The sequence below is a fragment of the Gallus gallus genome, chromosome 2, assembly GCF_016699485.2.
Source record: "Gallus gallus isolate bGalGal1 chromosome 2, bGalGal1.mat.broiler.GRCg7b, whole genome shotgun sequence".
In the NCBI taxonomy this organism is placed as follows: domain Eukaryota; kingdom Metazoa; phylum Chordata; class Aves; order Galliformes; family Phasianidae; genus Gallus; species Gallus gallus.
Window position 1 is genome coordinate 28893628 of NC_052533.1, and position 23035 is coordinate 28916662.

General features: G+C 35.3%; 1 protein-coding gene across 8 annotated transcripts in view; it reads right to left on the reverse strand.

Moving 5' to 3' along the window:
- The window catches only part of SNX13 (sorting nexin 13), a 63448-nt gene that overhangs the window by 24732 nt on the left and 15681 nt on the right, over window positions 1-23035 (reverse strand). For 7 of the 8 annotated variants that reach the window (XR_005853467.1, NM_001109755.2, XM_015281418.4 and 4 more), the window contains 12 exons: window positions 20225-20337; window positions 15309-15411; window positions 13422-13511; window positions 12923-13044; window positions 9938-10059; window positions 9684-9785; window positions 8950-9038; window positions 8453-8536; window positions 4929-5067; window positions 4218-4306; window positions 3020-3119; window positions 1853-2046 (listed from right to left, as the gene is read on the reverse strand). Coding sequence is in view for 7 of the 8 variants with exons in the window: in NM_001109755.2 (NP_001103225.1) it covers window positions 1853-2046; window positions 3020-3119; window positions 4218-4306; window positions 4929-5067; window positions 8453-8536; window positions 8950-9038; window positions 9684-9785; window positions 9938-10059; window positions 12923-13044; window positions 13422-13511; window positions 15309-15411; window positions 20225-20337 (1347 nt within the window). In the remaining variant the exon portion in view is untranslated. Of the gene's footprint in view, window positions 1-1852; window positions 2047-3019; window positions 3120-4217; window positions 4307-4928; window positions 5068-8452; window positions 8537-8949; window positions 9039-9683; window positions 9786-9937; window positions 10060-12922; window positions 13045-13421; window positions 13512-15308; window positions 15412-20224; window positions 20338-23035 lie in introns of those variants that run through there. The other variant, XM_040681478.1, reaches the window with a different exon arrangement.

Below are 23035 nucleotides of genomic sequence, written 5' to 3' on the forward strand. Positions count from 1 at the left end.
AGTTAAACGTTCTTTTATGTAGGCCTAAGCTCACATAATTTCCCATTTTCAGCAACAGACACAGGAACCAGCACTAAACCAGACCCAACACAGCTGCTCAACTGATCTATTTAGCACAGCTGACAGGCTGAGTTGGTTGGCTTTGGAATAGCTCTGGGATTACACGGCTCCCAATTTCAAACTGGTGAGTGTTCAGTCAGCAGAGCAAGATCTGGATAGTCTAAAGAAAACCTGCTGATATGCTTCTAAGGTGAAAAAACAAAGCAAAAGATAATGCAGAAACACTGCAATAGATTTGAGGGATAATTTGCCAAGGGAAGCTTTTGAGTAAGTTGAAAGGTGATTTTTATGCATACACAAATTCAGAACAAAGATGCTTTGTTCACAAGTCTGAAAACAGGATTCAAGATTGCCATAAAATCAGCAATTTTTTTTGTATACTTGTGATTTCTTTTTCAGTCAACATTAATACATGACCTGCAAATTCTCAAAAGGAATGTATGGAGTTGCAATCAGAAATTCAACTTAAAGATCGGAGCATGTCTCTCCACTGGACTTTTATAAGCCCTGTCTTAACAGAGAGAAATACCCTTTGCTTCACAATTACACCTTATTCCTGTCATGGCCTTTTGGCAGCATGCACTTTTGTGAACAACTCTTTTCAAGTATGAAGCACACAAAGAGTAAAATTGCATCGAAAATCTCAGAAGAAACCCTTGAGAACTCACTAAGAATTGCAACTACTTCCATCCATCCAGAGTGATGCACTGGTTTTACAAAAAATGGGGTCAAACAGCCCACTAATTTTATGTTTTCATTGTCCTCTTTTTCATGTTTTTATAAAAATAAACAAAAACATAAGTTTTGATACTTATATACACTAACCGTAGTTTATCTTTTATGAGGGCTGCTCCAAAAGCAATGCCTCCTATTTCATTATGTCAGCCCAAAATGTCAGAGGTGGATGTTGGTGGTATGATAGTAGAGGTTGAACCTTCCCACCAATATCCCAGTACATTTTGTTTCCATATGAAAAATGGCAGCAGAGGGGACAGTCTGACAAAACGGTGTCTGAAGTGGATGTACATATGAAGCCAAGGTATGCTACTGAATTCCTCCAAGCAGAAACAATGGCATCCATTGACGTTCATTGACACTTTCTGAATGTTTACAGAGACCAAACTGTGGATGTGAGCACAGTCATGCAGCGGGTGGTACATCTCAGCAACTATGAAGATACAGAAACTGCAGAACAGTGGGTTACCTCTGCTGGTGCAAAGTTTTACAAGCATGGCACTCAGGCTCTTAATCATGGCTGGTGAAAATGCACAGCTAACGGTAATGACTATGTTAGAAAAATAGTGTTTTGTAGTTGACAATTCGCTCTATCAAATAGCATTATTGAGCTCTCTGTATGGGCTGTAGTTTGCATAGAAATAAATAGGAGGATTACTTCCAGAGCATCCTACATATACATGGCCTAAGACAATTCCTCTTCACTAAGTGCAGACCAGGTGAGCTGAAAGGTTGGGCACCCATGCATTAGAGCAGGTAATTTCTTACTACATCTTAACATTTTCTCTAGTTTTTCCATATACTATCATAGAAAGAAAGCACCTGAAGGTCACATATTCAATGCTTTTGGTAAGACAGACAAAGAAACTGAAGAAATTTTCTTACCACTTAATATCTCCACTTAAGGAAAGAAGATATGCAGGTAGTACCCCAAATGTTAGCCTGTAAACAACTTGTGCTTTATCACATCAACTTCATATTAATGTAGTTGTGACTACCAGACAACCATGTGTAAAAACAGTAAGTTTCAAACAATTCAGAAGTACATTATTCCTACCTTTTCTGATAAATATTGCTCATAAACTCCAACTGCAGCTGCTCTTAATAGACCCTTGGTCTGATTAGTCTGATGTTTTCCATCTCTTTGCCGGCTTTGAAGTACCTCCAGCTGTTGCTGTGCCGTAACCCTGTATCCTTCCACCGTCATCCAGAAAAACAGATGTGCTTGGCCACCAGTCTGCTGCATGTAGTCTGCAAAAACAAACAAACAGAAAACATCAAGCAAACAAGCACAGTTATTTTATATCTTAAAGTAAGAATTCTCTAAAATGTTAGCTAAAATTTGAACTCCAGAATATGTTGAATATCTGGAACAATTATCTGGGGTGAAAAAAATAAAGAGGGCTATATATGTATTGTATATGTATATGTATTGTATAATCAGTAAGTAAAACTGACAGTAAAGAACTAGGCTGCTATCTTAAAAAATGCACATGTAAAAACTGAATCAATCATTACTGTGTGGAAGCAACGGTGGTAGAGCACGATACAAGTAGAATTCCAGTTTGAACTTCCTCTCTAATGAATCACATGCATGTTCTGCATTAAAAGAAGTATCAATAACAAAAAAAAAAGATTAATACTCTTAGTGATGATCATCAGGAGCATTATTTATTTACAGAACAGCAACAAGCACCAGAAAATGATAAATATGAATTGCTCAAGATTTAATCTATAAAATTCTTGACTATATAGTAAACCTAAAACAGTACACAGATTCCTGTTGTATTTTAAGTTCTCGGAGAACCTTCAGAAGTTCCGTAACACTCTAAAGATCAATCCAACATCTATAGCCATTAGCTCCATTAGCTTCAGTGAGGTCAGCAGAAGACAGGCAATAATGATTAAGGTTCAGAGTTATTTAAATTACAAAATTCTAAGCAATTCTTTTCTAAACAGAACAAATTTCTTCAGTGACATACAAAGAAAGAATGCATCTTATGCAGAGATCAGTAGTGAAACAAGATTAATACAGGTACTTAGGAGTGCTGAGCATGGTGTTCTGAACAGATAATTACAGATTCATTTGCAAAAAAAGGTTTTGATTACCTCTGGCACGGACATACTTAACTCTCAGTAAATACTTACATTTAGGTACAATTATATAATGCTGTGAGTCAGCATATTGCTTCTAAATAGAAATATAAGATAAACTGATACTTACCCATGAAAAACTGTAGTGCAACATTGTCTACCAGGATATGGTCCAGAGGGACTGTGCAAAGTTTTCCAAAGTTTGCTGCCAGTTTCACAGTATCTATTTCCTATAAGACATAGTTCAGTATTCTTTTTTCTTAATTTTTTTTTTTAAGGATTTCCCCTTATTATAAAGTAGGCATCATAATATAAAAAAACATATTATAGACAATAAACCAGCTTCTCTATGGATAATTATTTTTACAGTCACTAATAAGACCAAGATAATAAGGTCATTTTCTCATAAATATTTGGCTTCAACTATTTACTACTAAACGAGGGGCTGGCTTTTAGCTTTGTCATTCATGTCATGCTGTACAAATCAAATTAACACCAAATCTCTTTTAACTGCTTACAATAGCATGAAAATAAAGTAATGAGAATAACTCATTTCAGAATTTTATGGGGTGCAGATCACTACAACTTAAATTTATGTCTGTTCAACTGTATTCTGTTAAAATGACATGAATTGGTATTACTGCAGTGCTTCAGGTTCCAGCCACAGAATATTTTAAACATTTTAACAGTCAGTACGCACAAGATTACATTATTACAGAGACACACTGAAGTCCAATTAAGAGAGTCATGAAACAAAGCAAACATACTAACTCTGTATAAATATAAATCAAAACAAACAAGTCAACAGAACAACATTAGGTTCTCAACTTTAACATTCAGTCTGCTTCAGGCATTTTATGAACTAAAGCAGCAAACATGTCTGACAAAATACAATACATAGAGTCCATAAGGCACTGTAGAATAATCAAGTGATACCTTTATCAAGATACCTTATAAGATAAGGAGAATTTTGCCAAAGACTAAACTTAAAGTGCCAGAGGAATGTACCAGGGCAGCAAAAATAAACAAAAACCTGACCTGAATCTAGGTGCATCAATACAAAGATGCTTCACGTATTACCTACACATCATTTCAGTTTAACTCTTATACTGAACCTATAGCTTAAGGTGTACCGACCTATCTAACCTAAAGACAGATTCTAAAACTCTCTAAACGTGTAAATTAAAGACTAAGTTGAATATTATGTATCCCTATAATTGCACACTTCAAATTTGTTTTAAAAAGCAAGAATTAAGAAGATAGACTGAACTATTAAGTCTTTCACAACTTCACTCTCTCAGAATGAAAAATCATTCTAAAATACTTACTTTTCCTGACTGCAACCTCTGAATTCTTGAATCACATACTTTAATAACATATAATAAACTGTTTATTTGATTTTTTATAGTGTTGATATCTGAAAGTAAGAAAAAAAAAGAGGATTAACTAAGGCAGATGAGTAAATAAACTCTTGTCCTGAAATACGAGACATACTTCAAGAACACATCAAACAAAGAAGTGAAATATCACATAGAAAACTCGTCAGATTTGCAGAGGTTTACAGTTTAAATACTTCACTGATAGAAATCAATGAGAAGAACTTCTCTCTGCTTTCAGACTGTTAGCTGACTGCTTATTAATATCTAAAGTATTATTGAAATTCAGAAATGTCTGCCAGGTAAATTTCAATCCAGTGGAAGTATACATATCTAATCAATTTTCTAAACTAAAAAGACAAGAAAAACAAACAAACAAACACTCCCCTCCCCCCCTTCCCCCCAAAAAACAATAAAAACAAGCAAACAAACAAAAAGCACAGTTTCTACGTAAGACACACACAATGATAATACAGGTGGTAATTTGCTTTTAAACACACAAGAAGATTCAAGTTTTAACACTTCACTTTTTTTGTTCTTGTTAAGAAGAAAATATTTTTATACTAAGTTATATCAGTTTACATTTGCTGGATTTTTGGAATGTTCTTCAGAGATCATGCTGGTAACCACATTTCCTACTTTGTAAAATAACACAGTACTAACCATCTCCTGCTGTATCTAGAGATCGAAGATATTGCAGTTCTTCGCTTGCTTTATCTTTGACTGCTTCCAACTCTCCTATATTATCACTTAATTTAATAATATTCATAAAGGCCTCATAGTTACAGTTGGAATCACGAATCTGAAACAAAAATTTTACAGCATGAATAACGTAAAACCAATAAAAGCAAGACCTGAATCATTATGAATTACTTTGATGCAAAGCGGCATTTTGAAAACATTTTGATACTTCTAGATCTTTTTCTAATGCTAAAATTCTGTACCGTGACAGAAGCAGAAAATTTTCAGAAATCCAAATGATAAATGAAACTGGATATCTGTAAGTCATCTATATATCATAGAAAGGCCTAGGCTGAAAAGGACCACAATGATCACCTAGTTTCAACCCCCCTGCTATGTGCAGGGTCGCCAAGCACTAGACTAGGTTGCCCAGAGCCACATCCAGCCTGGTTTTGAATGCCTCCAGGGATGGGGCATCCACAACTTCCTTGGGCAACGTGTTCCAGTGCACCACCACCCTCTGTGTGAAAAACTTCCTCCTAAGACCTAACCTAAACCTCCCCTGCCACAGTTTAAAACTATTCCCCCTTGTCCTATCACTATCCACCCTCATAAACAGCTGTTCCCCCTCCCTTCAAGTATTGGAAAGCCACAATGAGGAGTCACAAAGCCTCCTCTCCTCCAAATTAAACAAGTCCAGCTCCCTCAGCCTGTCTTTGTAGGGGAAGTGCTTCAGCCCTCTGATCATCTTAGTGGCCCTCCTCTGGACCCACTCCAAGAGCTCCACATCCTTTCTGTACTGGGGGCCCCAGGCCTGGATGCAGTACTCCAGCTGGGGCCTCACAAGAGCCGAGTAGAGGGGAACAATCACCTCCCTCTCCCTGCTGGCCACCCCTTTTTTAATGCAGCCCAGAACACAGTTGGCCTTCCGGGCTGCAAGCGCACACTGCTGGCTCATGTCCAGCTTCTATTTGTACTTTCTATTTCTGTCAGTCAATGCTAACATTCCACCTCACTGCCTTGTCTGTCAAACATACCCAACCTGTCTCTAAGCTAGAGCCACCACTGCCAGAAGATTCCTTGCTGCATTACATACTGTGATCTCAAATCTCATCAGTTTTAGGATATAATCTCCTAGACATCTGACTGTTTTTTCCCGAGTACCCCCGAGTTCCCCAAAGCTTTTCACAATATTATTAAAAAAAAGTTAGTTTGAAGTTGTCTTTGATGAACATTTAGGTCCTGCTCAAATCAGCATTCAGTTCATAGTCTTCCCACTGAATAGCATAAAAACTTGAATGCAATCTGACTCTTTTTCCATGCAGAAACAGTAAAAATAAAATAATAAAACTAAAAGTCAACAATCTCACACAGAGATTGGTCACCACTATTCTGAAAAAATACAGACTGAAAGGAAAGGCCACTTTCCCTGCAACTAGAAGAACAAAATACTTAGTTTAGAACAATTACTAGTCTCATCCATAAAGCTGAGCAGTTCTACAGTATACCGTACGTTTAACTCAAGCTCTCTCCTAAGCAAAACATGAACATCAACAAAATTAAAGCTACAGAAGCTTGCACAGTATAAGCTTGCTCAGGCCTGTTCTCAGTGTACTTTCCACACTGATCACACTTTGCCCCATACCCCTACAACCAGCTGCGCTAAGCCTTGAAAAGGGAAGGAACCTTTTCCAGGGATCTCATCTTCTTGTAATGTCCAGATCACACAGCAGAAAAAAAGTAACCAGGTCAGAAAGGCAGCACCAAATGACTGATGAAAGCCAGACTGATGAAAGTTGGCAGCTTTACAGCATGTGCATGCAGGTGCAAACTGTTGAGTCCTAATGCTGCCTTTATATCCAAGGCAAGGTTGGAGAGAAAACCACAACACTCATGTCTATCATAAACGCTCACTATTACATGGAAATGTAGCAGTTGGTCTGCACTGCCAAGGCACACTGATATGAGCTGCACAGAAAAGAGACTACAAAGTGTGGATAGCTTTGACCAAAGTTAATTTTAAAACATATTTCTGAGAAGCTACAATCAGATGACCTTTCAAGTTCCTTCCAGCCCAAGCCATTCTATGGTACTACCATAAGATTTTTCCACGTAACAGTACAATAAATACTTGAATTCTAAACATTTTTATAAAAACAAAAATGAATTTTATGGCAAAGAGACAAGCTTTGAATAACTTCTGATTTTAAAACAAAATGAAGTTTCAATATAAAAGAATTAGTAACATGGTATAGCTAGAAACACAGCATTAAGCTTCTCATTCAAGAGAGTCAATTTTTTTTCTGTTTGAATCTGATTTTATGTCAAAGATTTGCATTAAAAAAAAAAAACACAAAAAAACCCACAAAATTTACCCTATCTTCCTTTAGCCTTAATTTCTGCAAGAGTTTTCATTTTGTAAGACTTGCATTACATTTTTGAAAACATTCACTGTTATATATTAGCCTTATTTTCCCCCAGAATCTTTACTTCTTCATCTCAAAGAAATTATGAAATTAACAACTGGGACATCATCATAACAGAAAGCTTTATAAAAGCCTCAGAATTCTATCTTTGGATGCAGCCGGGGGCAGCACTCAGTAAATAAAGAGGCCAAGTTACTAAAAACAGAAGATGCGTAGGAGGAAATGGGAAACAAAAATTGAAATACTTGGTATGCAGAAGCAGCAATAATTTTTCATACTAAAGCAAGGTTCCTTTAGAAAAGCACCTTGCAACCCTTTTCATAAAATAGAGATTGAAGGAAACAAGATATTACGTACACCTGAAGCAATTTCATATGTTAAAAAAAAAAAATCCAAGGATGTTTCCAGCATAGTCCTACAACATGCACTCCAAGACTAATATGTACAATTGAAAGTAGAGAAAACTTGGAGAAGGAAAAGATAAAAATAAATGCGACTCATGACCCACAAGAAAAAAGCAATACACTTAAGTTTTAACTTGGATTATCAGACAATAACATTGATTAAAATGAAAATGTTCTATGTATGCTTTTTGTATGTATTATTACTTTATGGAGGGTTTTTTTTGCAGGTTACCCTTGCATTAAAGAAACATCAAAGTAAAGGTTTTGTTTCTTCCCATTCAGTTAAATTATTAAGGATCACCACAAATATCTTTAAAACAAATCCATCTGCTTAGCAGAAGCAAATGCACACACACAAAACCACTACTTGTCAATCTGCAGGTTTCTTAAGCTTCAGAGTACACTTAGTAAAAAAGAGTTAAGGAAAAAATAACTTTCAAGGTTACCACCATACCTCCTTGAACAGCCAGCCAATTTTTGCCAAAGAACCACAACACAGGGTACAGCTAATAAAGACAGCATATACACAGGTGCATAAACATATGGTGCATAAACATGCCAGCCAAAGTTACTTCTGCCAATATTATCACTGGTTAACTTTTTTACTCAGTACCTTTTTGCCATGAAAACAAGGCAACACAAGTGAAGGCTTATACAAAATCATTATAAATCTTACCATCCATATGACATACTGATTAATATAATCAGGATCACTGAGCTGGTTTATTAATGGAAGAAGAATTCCTCGGGAGAGGATTTCCTAAAAAATAAGATACATCATTTTCAAGTAGTTATTCATAAAATAAGTGTGACAATTTCAGTAACGTTGTACACATGTTAAAGAAAACATGTAAGAACAGGTATCATTCAGTGGACACCAGCAGATTATCTTCCCAATTAACATCAGAAGATATTGATATATGACAGAAAACAATATTCATTTTATCACACTTTCCTAATATTGCTAGAGGTTTAAAAAAAAACCCTTGAGCATTTCATATAAACCAATTTATTCTATTAAATACTTTTAAAGATTGTATTTCATTTAACATAATTCAATGCTAAGTTAGATCGATTTTCTAAAACAATAAAATAAAAAAAAAAAAATCAGTTCTAAAAATTTATGAGACATTACACTAAAGAATTAGGATGGCTTTCAGAGTCTGCATTTACCCTGACAAAGTATCGCATGATCTTGTTCTGGAAGTCTCCAGGAGGTAGCAATATATACAGTAAGACCTCACACAGATCCCTTAGGAATCCTACAGAGAGAGAATAAAATGAAAAGAACCCTCAGCACAATTTTGTATTATTTTGTTTCTCATTGTACCTGATATCATAAAAACCAACAGATAAATCCTTAAAATAAAATTAAAACAGAGTAATATATATTCTTACAGTTTTAAGCACCATAGTAACGTCTTTCAAAATGAATATAAGCAGCACTGACATATAATCCAACTGAGTTAACTACATTTCCAAAGCCAAGTCATAAGAAAGCCAAATTCCAAGAATCAAATAAGTAGCTCCAATTTATTTTCTTTAATATATATGTTTTTCCTCCTACATACTTTGCCCAAACAGTGATTTCTTTTATTAAATGAAAATCATTCAGTAGTGGTAAGGATAATAGATCTAATAAAAAACAATTATCATCTGCAAAGCTGCTCACTCTGTGCCAGAAAGCATTTCTAAATTATTTTTTTTTCCAATGAAAAGAGGAATAGAGACATACATACACTTTCATTAATAAGTACAAATTAGAGGAAATATACATGTGTTGTAGATAATCATACTTTGAAAGTCACACACTAAGGTTTCAGTATTTATCAATATTTTAAAATCAATTGGTAGCATTTTAGTTTAGTCTGCTAAACTACAATAGCTTCAGAAGAATATTAAGAGACCTTCTTCATCTTTGGGAGAAGTGCAGACTAGGTCACGACAGACTTCTTTTTCCATTTCAACTTCAACCTCAAAGAATGTATCTACAAGTTCCTCAGCTTGGTCTATACAAAAGAAAATAAAAGCAAACATACTTTTCTGTAAAGATCAGAAATTTGAGAGTAAACTTGAATAATAAAGTTAACTATATTTCACACATGTAAAACACTCGCTAACTCAAGACTCAAAATAAAAAATGTTTTAGTCATTATATTACCTTTCATCTGATCACCTTTCTCTGCTATTCTTTGCTGAGCTTTTCTAAAAACTCGAAGATGAGTGCCGAAGTCATCAACAAGTCGTGTAGTGAAGTAAGGCTGCCAGTCTGTTTCCTTTGACCTATCAAAGTGACCCATGAAAATTAAGTAGTTTATACAAAGAATACAGAGAGCAATTATAAATTTCTACTTCTCATTCCTCCCTGCCAGGAGTCAGTGATAACAAACACAGAGAGTGAGGAAATTAAAAAAATCTCCTCATCTCCTGTTCACCAAAACCAAAGAAAACATTGTAAAATATTGTTCTTATATCTACATATTAATATTTATGCTTGAATTACTTTCAAGTGAACACCGATACCTAGAGTAGTGTTCTGAATCATAGAATCAGAGAATCACAGAATGGCCTGGGTTGAAAATGACCATAATGATCATCGAGTTGCATTCAGGTCTGGGGCCCAACATAGGAAAAATGTCAGACTTTTGCAGAGTCTCCAGAGGAGGGTCATGAAGATGATCAGAGGGCTGGAGCACATTTCCTATGAAGAGAGGTTGAAGGAGCTGTGCTTGTTCAGTGTGGAAAACAGAAAGCTGCAGGAAGACATACAGCCTTCCAAAATTTAAAAGGAGATTATAAACAGGAGAGAGATCAACTGGTAGGTAATGATAGGACAAGGGGGAATGGTTTTAAACTAAAGGAGGAAAGATTTAGATTATCAGATGTCACGGGAAGCTTTTCACTGAGAGGGTGGTGGTAAGGTGCTGGAACTGGTTGCCCAGAGATATTGTGGATGCCCCATCCCTGGAGGTATTCAAGGCCAGGTTGGATGGGGCACTTGGTAGCCTGGTCTAGTGCCTGATCTAGTACTTGCCAACTTCAGTTGGGAACCCTGCCTGAGGCAGGGAGACTGAAATTTGATGATCTTTGAGGTCCCTTTGAACCCAAGCCATTCCATGATTCTTTTTCTCCAATACTTCCTATTGTTTTGGAAGTCGCATAAACAATTTTTTTTTCTTCTGAATTTGCAGTATATACACAAGTAAGAACACACACAATTCATTTGAAACTACCAATGACCTAATATTATCAACTATTCCATAGCTTGCATTAGAGGCAGTTAGCATGAATCACTAAACAAGCAACTCACAAAGAAAAGTGTTAGAAGATAGTCACCCATCAGCTTTGAATAAAACCACTTAACTACTGGTCTAAGAAAGATGCCATCTGTACCGAGATGTCCATGCCTTCCTGATACAGCTAAAAAGGTACCTACACGTTATAGGTTTACCAAGCTAGATGTCAGCAATGATTTTTAATCCGCACTAAATATTCCATTGTCTAAATTCTCTCATATAACTACTTTATTATAGCAGTATCCTTCTACAACACTTTCTTCTTTGTGTTTGTTTTCTCTTTCCTCCTCAAAAAGAAAAAAAGAGATAAAGAACTCTGGTAGAGAAGAAAGCCCAGTACAAAATCTAGATGTGAGATTCAGCAGTAGAGCTTTCTCAAAGGGCAGTTAATCAAAACCATTGATAATACAGCTCCACCATCCACACAACCAAGTCATACAAAACCACTAGGTGGCAACCTCGCAGCACTGTTCTGAAACAGCAACTCCAAAGGAGATGGAAAAAAAGTCTACTGTACTCATTCTCTCCAGAAATTCATAATGCATATGAAATTAGAGATTATGGAACTAATCTAAGACTGCTATGACTATAACTGACTGCAGCCATTATAAATACACTAGATCATTTTCTCCTGATAATAATCAATTGCTGCAGCCCTAGCAAAATGATAGGATTTGTACAGGAAGAAGAAAATTGCACAGGAGTAGTGGCTATTTTTGAAGAAATGCAATACCATAGGAGGAAAAATTAAGGTAGTTATAACTTGACCTGCTTTGACACAAAACTAGTGCTCAATACTGCTCAATGAAGTAACTTCACTCAATAGACAAAATCATTGAATTTGAGCAGTCAAATCCACTTCATGTGTAAGAACAGGACTGTTTCCCATAAGCTGTTGTTTATTTAGCCTAGTTTTCACTATTTTCAAACTTGTTTCCTAGGTTTTCCATTATTTCATGATCAATGTGATTTTATTATCATGAACTTTTCCTAGTGTTAAACCTAGCTCTCCATCTTTGAACTTTCTTGCCAGACAGCACTCTGACCTGTGTTTTCAAGTGAGAGAGGACAAGAGAACCTTAAAACTTGCTGAGAAGTTCATTATACTCAGGTGACCCACAACCTCTTCTTAAAGAGAAAATGGATAATTAGTGCAGTGTGACAAATGCTTGAAATCATTACTTAATAAAGAAGTGTTGAAGTTTACATGGATATAAATACACATGACCTCAGCTGTACTAAACATAAACAATTTCCTACTCATTCACTCCCCGATTTTCTGCTACTTGATTAAGCAACAACAGAAAAACAAGGGACAATTAACAAACCATCAGTTTGTTATGAACTAAGTAAGTATCTTTAAGACAAAATTACATCTATAGAAAGAAATGATATATCACATTACTACCCTTTTGAAAATACTCATTGTTTATACATACTGAACAGCAAGACCCTGTTTTAAAAGTTATCTGAGCTGATACAGATATTTTAAATTAAGGTTTTCAGATAGACTCATCTTGGGAACAGCCCTGCTGTTTATGTGAACCTGACTTGCATGCAAAAAGATGAGGATTCACATTGCTCAGTGTCTAAGTTGCAGAAAAATAGCTATTCAGTAATTTTAGGCATTAATCAAAATCTGGAAAAGGCTGTGACAACAAACATCACTTCCTCTCATTGCCTAAGGGATTAGCAAGGCTGTACTTCTTTTACATTATGACCCTAGAGTATGTTAATGTTCTTTCCGTATAATATAGTGAACTCTGCCAATGGATAAACTAAAAATAATTTATGTATTACCATACTACCAACAGAGATATTTGTCCAATTGCTTGATAGAATAATCTTACCTGGCAGAAAACTGAACAAGTGCATACTGAAGAGCTTGCCTGATTTCCAGGAGAAACGATTCATCATCACTTAGTGTGTAATACCAGTACTGCACATAGTCTCTCAGGGAAAACTGGATCACCTGAAATTGGGAAGGGAAAAAGAAAGATGAAATAGTGAACAAAGCATGGCAAAAAATATGTGCCTGATAATGCAATATCAATCTGCTTAAAAGGTTCATTAATTAACTTATCTACCATTATAAAACCATGATTGAAAAAATAAATACTGAAAGCTCTCTTGTTGATTCGCATACATTCCCACTGCTATGCTGAAAAATTGCAATATACAGAAAACAGACAAAAAATATTGCTCAATATCCTGGCCCATCCCTGATGTTTGTTTTTCTTTTTTTCACTTGCCAGTCTCAACTTCTATTTGCCTCACAACTACTTCAACTTCAACATTACAGACTCAATACTTGGAAAAACAAATTAAATAGTACTGGTTAGAACTTACCTGTTGCAAAGGCTCATCAATTATATTTGCACCTGTCAGTCTTCTGTCAATCTTAATAGGTCTGGCTTCACGTTTCATTTCTTCTATGCACTTGAAAGAGATCAGGAAATTAAACTTTGTAGTTTTTAGTACAGCTGATTTTTAACTATAGTTATTTGTGATATTTGTACTTTTTTTTTCCAGTAGCAACTTTACATAACTTTTTTCTTACATTTATATCTTATGTACTATATAGATTAATATACATACTTCTCACTATATAGTAAATAACAGTGAGAAACCGATCTACATCATTTCTTGTTTACTGTAAAGAAGCAAGTTCACTAAAATAACAGATCAGAAGGAAATAAAACTCAAACAGCAGGTGGGGGAGAACAGCAGCACAGGATAGTTTGCGGGTAAGACTCCATTTCCATACTTGATTTCGAAACTTGTCCATAGCCTCATGCAGGTGATAGTTTAGGTTCCCCTACACACTTCCTTTATCTTTTTCTGATTGCTATGTGCTGATAGAGAAATTACTCTTTTGTACCATCACTGCTCGACAGACTGCCCTTTAAAAAGTAACTGATGAGGTTGGTCAGTTGAGAAAAATAGCATAAGTGCATCAATAATCCACCCTCCCACCAGAAGTACAAAAACTGCAAGGATTACACACACACACACACACACACACACACACACAACCTTCATTTATAGAACAACTAGAGCACAGATACACATGGAGATCAAAGAAGGAGCACTAAAAAGTTTCATACACATGTAAGTTTAAAGAGTAAGTTTAAAAGACAGAACACTTTTTCTAAGCCTGGTCTCCAAATAAATAAATAAATGAGACATAAGCAAAACTTTATAATCAACATAACATAAGCACTGAAAGCTATATAGCACCAAGAACTTTAGTCCTCTAAAATGAAGTTTCATTAAATAGAGCAGAAAGTAGAAACATTAGTTTGCCTACTCCCTTTTGAACAGTGGCAATAAAGCCTTAAACTTTTCATTTAGACCAATGAATTTACACTCAGGTTAGAATATACTTGAGTTTTTTGTGTCTGAGATACATCTGGGGCTTAAGTGAAAAGGTAACTTACCAACTGAGCTATGAATGAGTCACACACACACAAAAAAAACAACCCAGCAGTTAGAATACATACTGCTGAATCACAAAGCACATTTCTTTAAACGTGCTATTGATAATAAAGTTGAAACCCCCTCATCACAAACACTACAATGATTGACTATCTAATGGCTGAAGGATGTCTCAAATGAAACATTTGGAAGATTAATCATCATAACATAACTAGCAATCTTTAGGTTCATGCATTTTCTCTATCCTGAGGAGTTCAAACCCATTAGGGCAAGACATATCTGTCAAGATACATGGGTTCCTAAATCAGGAATTTATAGTAATTCCACATCTTAGTTAGCTATTAAGAACCTGTTCTAAACAGATGCAAATTTATGCAATTAGGAAGCCTGAATTTAGAACTACTAACCAAGATGATCTGCCTGTTAACATTTCAGAAACAAAGTTGGAAAGGGGATCACATTGCTCCTCCACATTCATATATGCATTTCCATTATTTTTCTTTGGCCTTAAAGATAGTCAAAAGATAAGTCATTTAACATTATGAAGCTAGAAACAATAGAAACTTGAAAGAACCTTCCCGTAACAGCTTAAAATGTTTGTATTTCTAAAAGGAAAAAATCTTGCATTGCACGTCCATAAATACTGTTGCAGTTGACTGAAAACAAAAAAGCAGGATCATTTCATCTTGGAAAATTGGTACATTTATAATTTTTAGATTAAAATTAACTAACCTAGAACTCATAATTTCAAAGCTATAAAATCTGATCTGCAAGTTAAGGCCATTAAAGTCTCCTTACCTTAGGGATACCAACTGATGTACAAGGAAGAAATGAATGTTCACACTGCTCAAGGTACTTTTCTGAGTTGTTTTTTCCAAATAAAAGAGTAACCACAAAACCCCTAAAATTGAAAAAGAAAGACCAAATAGAACAACAGTCTTTTTAATCTCCCCACTAGAAAACACCACAAAGCAAGTTATGAACTACCAGTATATAGAGATTTTCACTGTAGATCATCATAGGGCAAGGCTCTTTCAATGCATCTTGTTACACAAAATAACTAACACAATACTAAACAAAATTTTCCCAGTCTTACCATAAAAGCACAGAATGGCTTAGGTTGGAAGGGCCTTCAAAGATCATTTAGTTCCAAACCTCAGCCATGAGCAAGTTTGCCACCCACTAGATCAGGCCGCCCAGACCCCATCCAACCTGGTCTTGAACTCCTCCAGGGATGGGGCATCCACAGCTTATCTGGGCAACCTGTTCCAGAGCCTTACAAGAACCACAAAAGCACCAGGAAGAAATTGATATATCAAGTGTAGAAAGTATAAGAACTTACATTAAATTGAAATGAAAAAAAAAAAAAATCGAGTAGTCTCATCAAAGCACGTAGGAACAGAGAGACAAGAAAAAAAGACTAGAGGAAAAAATAATTTAAGCACAATGGTTTGGGGATTTTGTTTTGTTTAATTAAGTCAGCATATAAACTCTAAAGACAAGCATACGCCTGGACCACTTCTTTTTTTTTTTTAATTTTATATTAGAAATTCATTACCTTTTCACCTTTGCAACTCTGCAAGAATATTTAAATCATGACTTGTAGCTAAGCAGGACAACAGCTATTTCTATTACTTTTTTGTTTGTGATATAATGAATGCACAAGGGAAAATAACTATTACAAGAAATTCAATTTTGCAGCAACAGGAATAATTTATGGCTTATGACACCAGGGCACAAAAACACAAAGCCTGTCTTAGTAAGAAACAGTTGAAAAGAATAAAGGCTGTGCCAATTATAGCACAACTGAAGTGACTAGCCTTTGAAAAGTTAAGCATGAAAAACACTGAGAAGTTACTGCTGCTCAAGACTAGCCTTGAGATGGCTAAGCACACATAGCTTTTTAACTTTTCAATTTAAAGACCAATTGATGAACACTTGTGACCACATGATCTCACAAATGCTATTTTAGCATAGATTTTTCCTGTTATACGACATTCTTCGTGTATGATTAGAACATAATTTCTAACCAACATATTTAAAGCACACAAAAATATACCATTTAAAGGTTTTAATCCATAAACTGGGAACCATTCTTTATAAGCTCTTTAGTGCTTAGTAATTCCAAAGTAGGGAGGTTGTCATTTATACCCTAATATCTTAAGGACAAAAAAAAAAAAAGCTACACAAAATTATTATGGGTAACTTCATAAAGAAGAATATTCCGCTCAATACTCTGATTCCCTTATGGCCTACAGCACCCTCTTTATCTGCCAATCACAAACGTTTTCTACATATGAATGAAGGACAATAAATAAAAGAAAAATTGAAGTTCTAATTGCTTTTCTGCTCTAGATGCTCCCAGGTAGCTTTGAAATCATAACACCGACAGCACTATTATCATCTCAATTCAGTTCAAGGACAAAAACTTGCTTCGAAACCATCCCAGTATTTGTTTCATTACGCTAAAAATGTTAGTCTTTCTTTTCACTCATCTGAATGTTTAAGTTCACTTTATTTGTAGTCTACCAATTTCCCACTAGAAATCTCTATCTGCTTTTAAAGAAAAAAAAGTATTCTCTAAAAGCCTTTTTTTTTTTTTTAGCTAAGAAATAGTTTTAACCTCAAACAACTTGGAGGAGAAAGAAGGAGTGAGATAATTCTGTTAATTCAAAAGGACTGAAGCTGCAGATTATGAATCTTTTTACTCTCAAGCATTTTGACACATTCCAAGTGTCAAAAATATTTTTACACTCATTCAAAAATATTCGTATGCTACCAATATAGTTGAAATGTATGTTCACCCTATAAGTAAATATTTTCATTTTTAAGCTAGAAATGCTAAGAACTTCTGCCTTTGGAGCAGAAATTACTATATTTTCTTCTTCAGCTCAAAAACCTTGAATACATTAGAGAAGTATACATAGCCTCACTATTTAGTATAGCTGATAGCTAATCAGAAGCTTCCAGCGCAAATGCTAATCCAATTAATCAAGAGGATATTAAATTCGGTAAATGCAAAATCATTTTAGTCTTTTCTAAAAATTATTGGAATGAGGCTGTAGTTCCCAGTTTGAAGTTCTTCCAAAGGTACTGGAAGATCAGCTTCTCACAAGGACAGATTAACATTAGAACAATGGTGAAAGACAGAAAAATGAAGGCAACAGATTCATCATTTTCCCATCAAGTGTGAAAAGTAACAACCTCAGCTGAATGCTCTGTGGAAGTCAAAATGCAGCTTCACAATCATTCTGAATCTGGCCAGGAATTACACTAATAAGTGTAGGCAGGCAGACACATACACATGCATATGATTAAGTATCAATAATAACGCTTTTTACAACAGAGCAAATTGCTTTAAATGTCAATGATTGCGGGTCTAAGAAATTTTAGTTCTGACAACATCAGAAGCTTAAGGCTGCTGGAAGAACTGCAAATAACATAGTTCTTATTTTACTAATTTGAGATTCAAAGACAGAAGGAGAAAGAGTAAGGTAAGGTAAGAAACACACGTGGTACAAAGAGAGGACAGGTAAAAGGCTCGGCACTAAGGTTAATGAAATTGCAACAATACTTGAAGCAGAGACAAAAAAAATACGTTGTAAAGCTTAATGCCTTGTAATAGTCTTGACTGCAAAGGTCAAAGAAACAACCTCTCTTGTCCTTTGGTGGAAAGAGCTAAGTGAATTCCCTAAGTGATCATTTTTCAAATCCCAAATTGAAGGAAGAGGTATTACAAAACATGCAAGCAACAAAACCTAATAATTTGGAAATCAGTCCTGATTAAAAAAAAAAAAAAGAATAGAATTGACCAAAGATGACTTGTGGTTTAAATCTTTTATTCATACACAAGAACAGTTTTAGTATAGTTTTAAGAATATATAAAAAATAGCTAAATAGCACAAAACCGAAGTAAAATGGTAGAAACAGATCATGTTGATACAGCTACAGCATCAGGGTTTTTCTTCACAACTCACTGGCATACACTACAAACATTCAGGTTGGTACTCAGGATGCAGTCAACCACAATTTTTGCCTGTTTGAACTGCAAAATGGGACAGAAGCAGACTCCCAGCTAGCTGAAACCCCAAACCAATGATACAAACCACCATTTATGAACAAGTGCAAAAAGCTAAAAAACTGGATGCCAAATTGGTTAACAATTCAAAATTTTAGCATAAAAAAACCAGATCCAAATTTGTTAATTTGCGCCAAATAAGGGCAATGTAATTATTAAAGGAGCTCCTATAAATGAATCAAAATTAAATTACTGTTTTCGTAATTTATGAAACTGGTATATTATTGCTAATCAATGTAAGAGAAACAGGACCACGCATTTTTATAACCTCATGGGAATTAATTCAAAAAGAAAAAGTAGGAAGGAAAATTTTGGAAATAAAAAGGTATGACCAACTCGGTACTCACGTTTCTGTATGCTGGCTGTTAAACTAAGTATCACACATCTGATAAGATTAACAGCGTAATAAAGGGCCAGATCAGAGATGTAGCCAAGAAGATGTGTATATTAAACTAAAGACTCTACTGGAAGAGCTCAGATCTCATATCTGACCATATAGGTAAAAACATAATAGGAAAATGGATACAGATTCTGCTTTAACAGAATTTAACGTTGCCAGAAGATGAATTTAGATCTGGGATGATAAATGTTCATTGAGTAGCTACAAAAGTAAATCAAAGCATGCTGATGTTGTACAGTCAGCAAAATATGGCAATCGTACACGTATCAAGATTCAACAAGACAAGAGCATTTACTTAAAAATCAGCTTAACTAACTCATCAATCTAGTGAATTCATAACTCTGCATTCTCAGATAGAATTTTATGTTTAACATTGTTAAAACCCAAGTAGCATCTCCAGCTGATTTAACTCTATTGTATTTTTCAGTAGGACATACATTCTTTGCTGTACCCAACAGGAAAGTCAAAAGAGTATTTCAGAGAGGAAAAAAAGAACTGGATAGTCCAAACACCGTCACTAGAAATCAAGAAGGTGTTGGAGAGCCAAGAAATGTTACTATTGTGTAGAACAGCTGGATAAGAGAGGAGGGAATACCCTACCAATGCATTTAGACATGGCATTAAAAATAAAGATTATAAGGCAGACGTTATAATGTACAATGTAATATTTTTTACTGCTATTAGCATCATATTATGTTTGCATCCCTCCTGTCTACAAAATTAAATATCTACAGTTGCTGAACTGATGTACTTGTTCAAGATGTACCAAGACAACATTTCCATATATACAGAAAAACGTCAGCTCACTTTCCTCATGAATGAAGCGTCTTGTAGGAAAATGAGCTAGTGAGAAGGAAGGAGGACATAATTTCTTAATAAGTACCTGGGATAAGAACCAATACAATAACAGAAAGTAATGAACTGAAGATAACATTGGTGTTATGTGAATATTTGTCCTCTACTAGCTATTAAAAATACTTAGATCTGTTTACCAAAAAATCAGTTATTTTTGTCCTCTTGGCAATGATAGTATAAGAACCACTTGACCAAATATATATATATATAAATCTTAATTTTAATAAACCTGAGATCTTATGAAAAAAATACTTAGGTTATAAGAAATTGCTTAAACTCACACATAATTACATAGAAGTCATTTCAGATTTTCAGACCAAACCGCTAATAGACATCAAATTTTTACCTCAACTAGATGCAAGTAGTAAGTAGCATACTTACCCACCCACAAAGCAGAGGATATAAAACGCAAAGTAAAATATAGCGAAGGGTCCAAAAGTTATTAGAAAAAGGACAACACCAAGACTTCCCCATCCCCATATGGAGAGACTGGTCTGCAAACAAGAACACATAGGAAAAGAGTTATTAATACATGTACAGCTTGGAAACCTCCAAAGCAGTATTTGTACTCAGAAGCTTGATACATTTTAACTCATCGGGAAATAGATGTTTCCTTGGTGAAATAGAAACTTCTTAAAATAAAAAGCACATTTTGCTATCAATTTACAGTGAGCCAGCGATTCACCTTAGCCAACATTAGAGCATTTTTCTTTTAACTACTGTTTCCCATCTCTCATTTCAGATGCAACTATCACCCTTAAAAATGCTACTGCTTTCTTCTTTGTTGTACACTTTTGCTTCCTAAAACACACTCCTCCTATGAAGTTCTCCACTACTTCAAAAAGAAAAAAAAAATCCAAACCAACCAACAGAATAGGAAAAGAACATCTAAATATAACTCTGTTTTAGAATCCTGAAATTTAACGTGAAAAAGATGACAGAAATCCCAGATTAACATTTTCTCCATGACGGGGAGGAAGACAAACACGATTTTGAACGTACTTCATGTAGTTGAAGTCAACTGCGATAGCAGCTTTGGGTTTGGTGGATTTTAGGGCTGATGTGTCACATAACTCAGGTGATAAAACAGCCTGAAGGGAGATGCAGGTTACTGTGCTGCTATACATTGCAGTGCAAGCACCTTAACATAGAAATACATACACACATATGTCTGTGTATGTATGCATGCATGCACATGTAAGAAAAAAAGCAACGTAGTGACAACCTGACTGCACTGAGCTATTGCAGTTTTAGACCTTCACAATGCTGCAATGCAGCCAACAAAGATTATATAATGTTAATTCATTCTATTCTATAGTTCAATAAGGAAAGTGTGTTTCAGCCAAATCCCAAAAGTGTGAAACTGAAGCTGACAAGAATTTATAGGCCACAAAAACTGTTCCAGCTCCAAGGTTCTCAACTTTTCTATTTTTTTTTGGTCTAATTTATGCCTTTTCTACCAGTGATCAAATGACACTCTGATGGAAACACAGACAACTGCAATGTCAACAAGTAACACTAAGAAAGTATTGAAATAAACTTGTCTTGCAGTTTGACATTTAGAAAACAAGCAAAGATCTAGCACCATACTTGCAGAGAGCTCTTTTTTAGTTTTTAATGTGAGGGATGGGGGGCACCTGCCTACATTTCTTATCTCTCTGAAGGGACTATTTAAATTTCAGCTCTTCCTCTTAGGCACAGAACTCAGTAAAAAACTACACAATGACAAAAAAGTTTTAAGAATCCTGTGAACAATGAAAAGTAATCTAATTCAGCTATATACAACAAGAAAGTGGCAGGAGCTCTCATTATATGTCTACATTCTAATACAGAAGATGAGTCCTCAAATTCATGCCCTCAGAATTGTAAACGTTCTGAAACCTCTACAGAGTACTACACACAACAACAAGATGTGCACACAGAACATAATATTTAATCATGACCTTCTTCTATCAAAATATCAGTACATTTAATAGCACGATTCAAAAAAAGTTGAAGTTCTAAATATGGGATAAGGACTCTAAATGACTTAACAAAACTTAATTAAACAAGATAGCGGGATGCATATTCAGAGATGGGTGAATGCATAATTAACAAAGAAAGTTCCATAATAGATAGAACAGTGACCTTTTGTCCTACACTCTAGTTTTGCAATTTAGCATATGGCTACAGAGATTCAAATCTCATTTGGTATTTTAATAGGATTTCTTAAAACTCATACAACCCAGCACACTGCAGTAAGATACTGGCCCAATTCTTATATACTTTTGGTTTATAATCTTAGGATTTTGAGAGGGACACTCAAAAGGATGGAATGATCAGAACAGTTCAATTCAGGCTGGCTGTAAATAAGGCTTCCTGTAATTTCATGCTTCTTAAAGGGCTTCATGCTTCTTCAAATTTCCAGCAGTACAACTCCTGGACAAAACTGAAAACTAAGTCTCCTTTGCCATATCAGAAAAAAAGCAAAGAAAGTCCAACTACTGCTTAAATACGACTGAGCAGCTAGTACTGATTAGTACTTACTAGGGAGGAATGTGGAACTAGTGGGGGTATATTAAGAAAAAAAAAATCAAACCCCACCACTTTAAACTTCTTTACAAATAAGCTGTATTTTAAAGACTAACAAATTTACTGCCGTTTTGTCTAGTCTTACTGAAATTAATTGTAGGGTAAATATTTCTCACTCCTAGCAGAAAGCGCAAGCATCTCCTGAGGAGATGGCATAACGGCATTTAAGTAGCAGCTATCCAAACCTTTTAAAAGGCAAACTTCCAAACTGAACTGTCAAAGTATTGGTTACTGAATTTCAAGCAACTGGTCAGCAACTCAGGACCAAAGAACTAATACAGGCCTTAATCCTGTAGGATGCACACGTATATAATGCATACACACACACACAGATGAAGGCTCTGCATTCCAGACAAGCAGTGGTTCCACCTCATTAGTTTTACCCACATTTGCTTACCATCACTTCAGATGCCATATGTTTACCTTGCCATTACTACATCCCATTTTTCATGCCTCAAGTCCTACAAACACACTGCAGAAGTCTTTCTTTGTAAGGTCATACACATGAAGGGCTAAGGCAGCACCACAGAAGATTCAGTAGCCTTCTTTCCATGGTATGGAACTGCTTTGGCAAAGTATTAAATGGAGAATAGGGCTGTCAGTAAATTGAAACAACACACT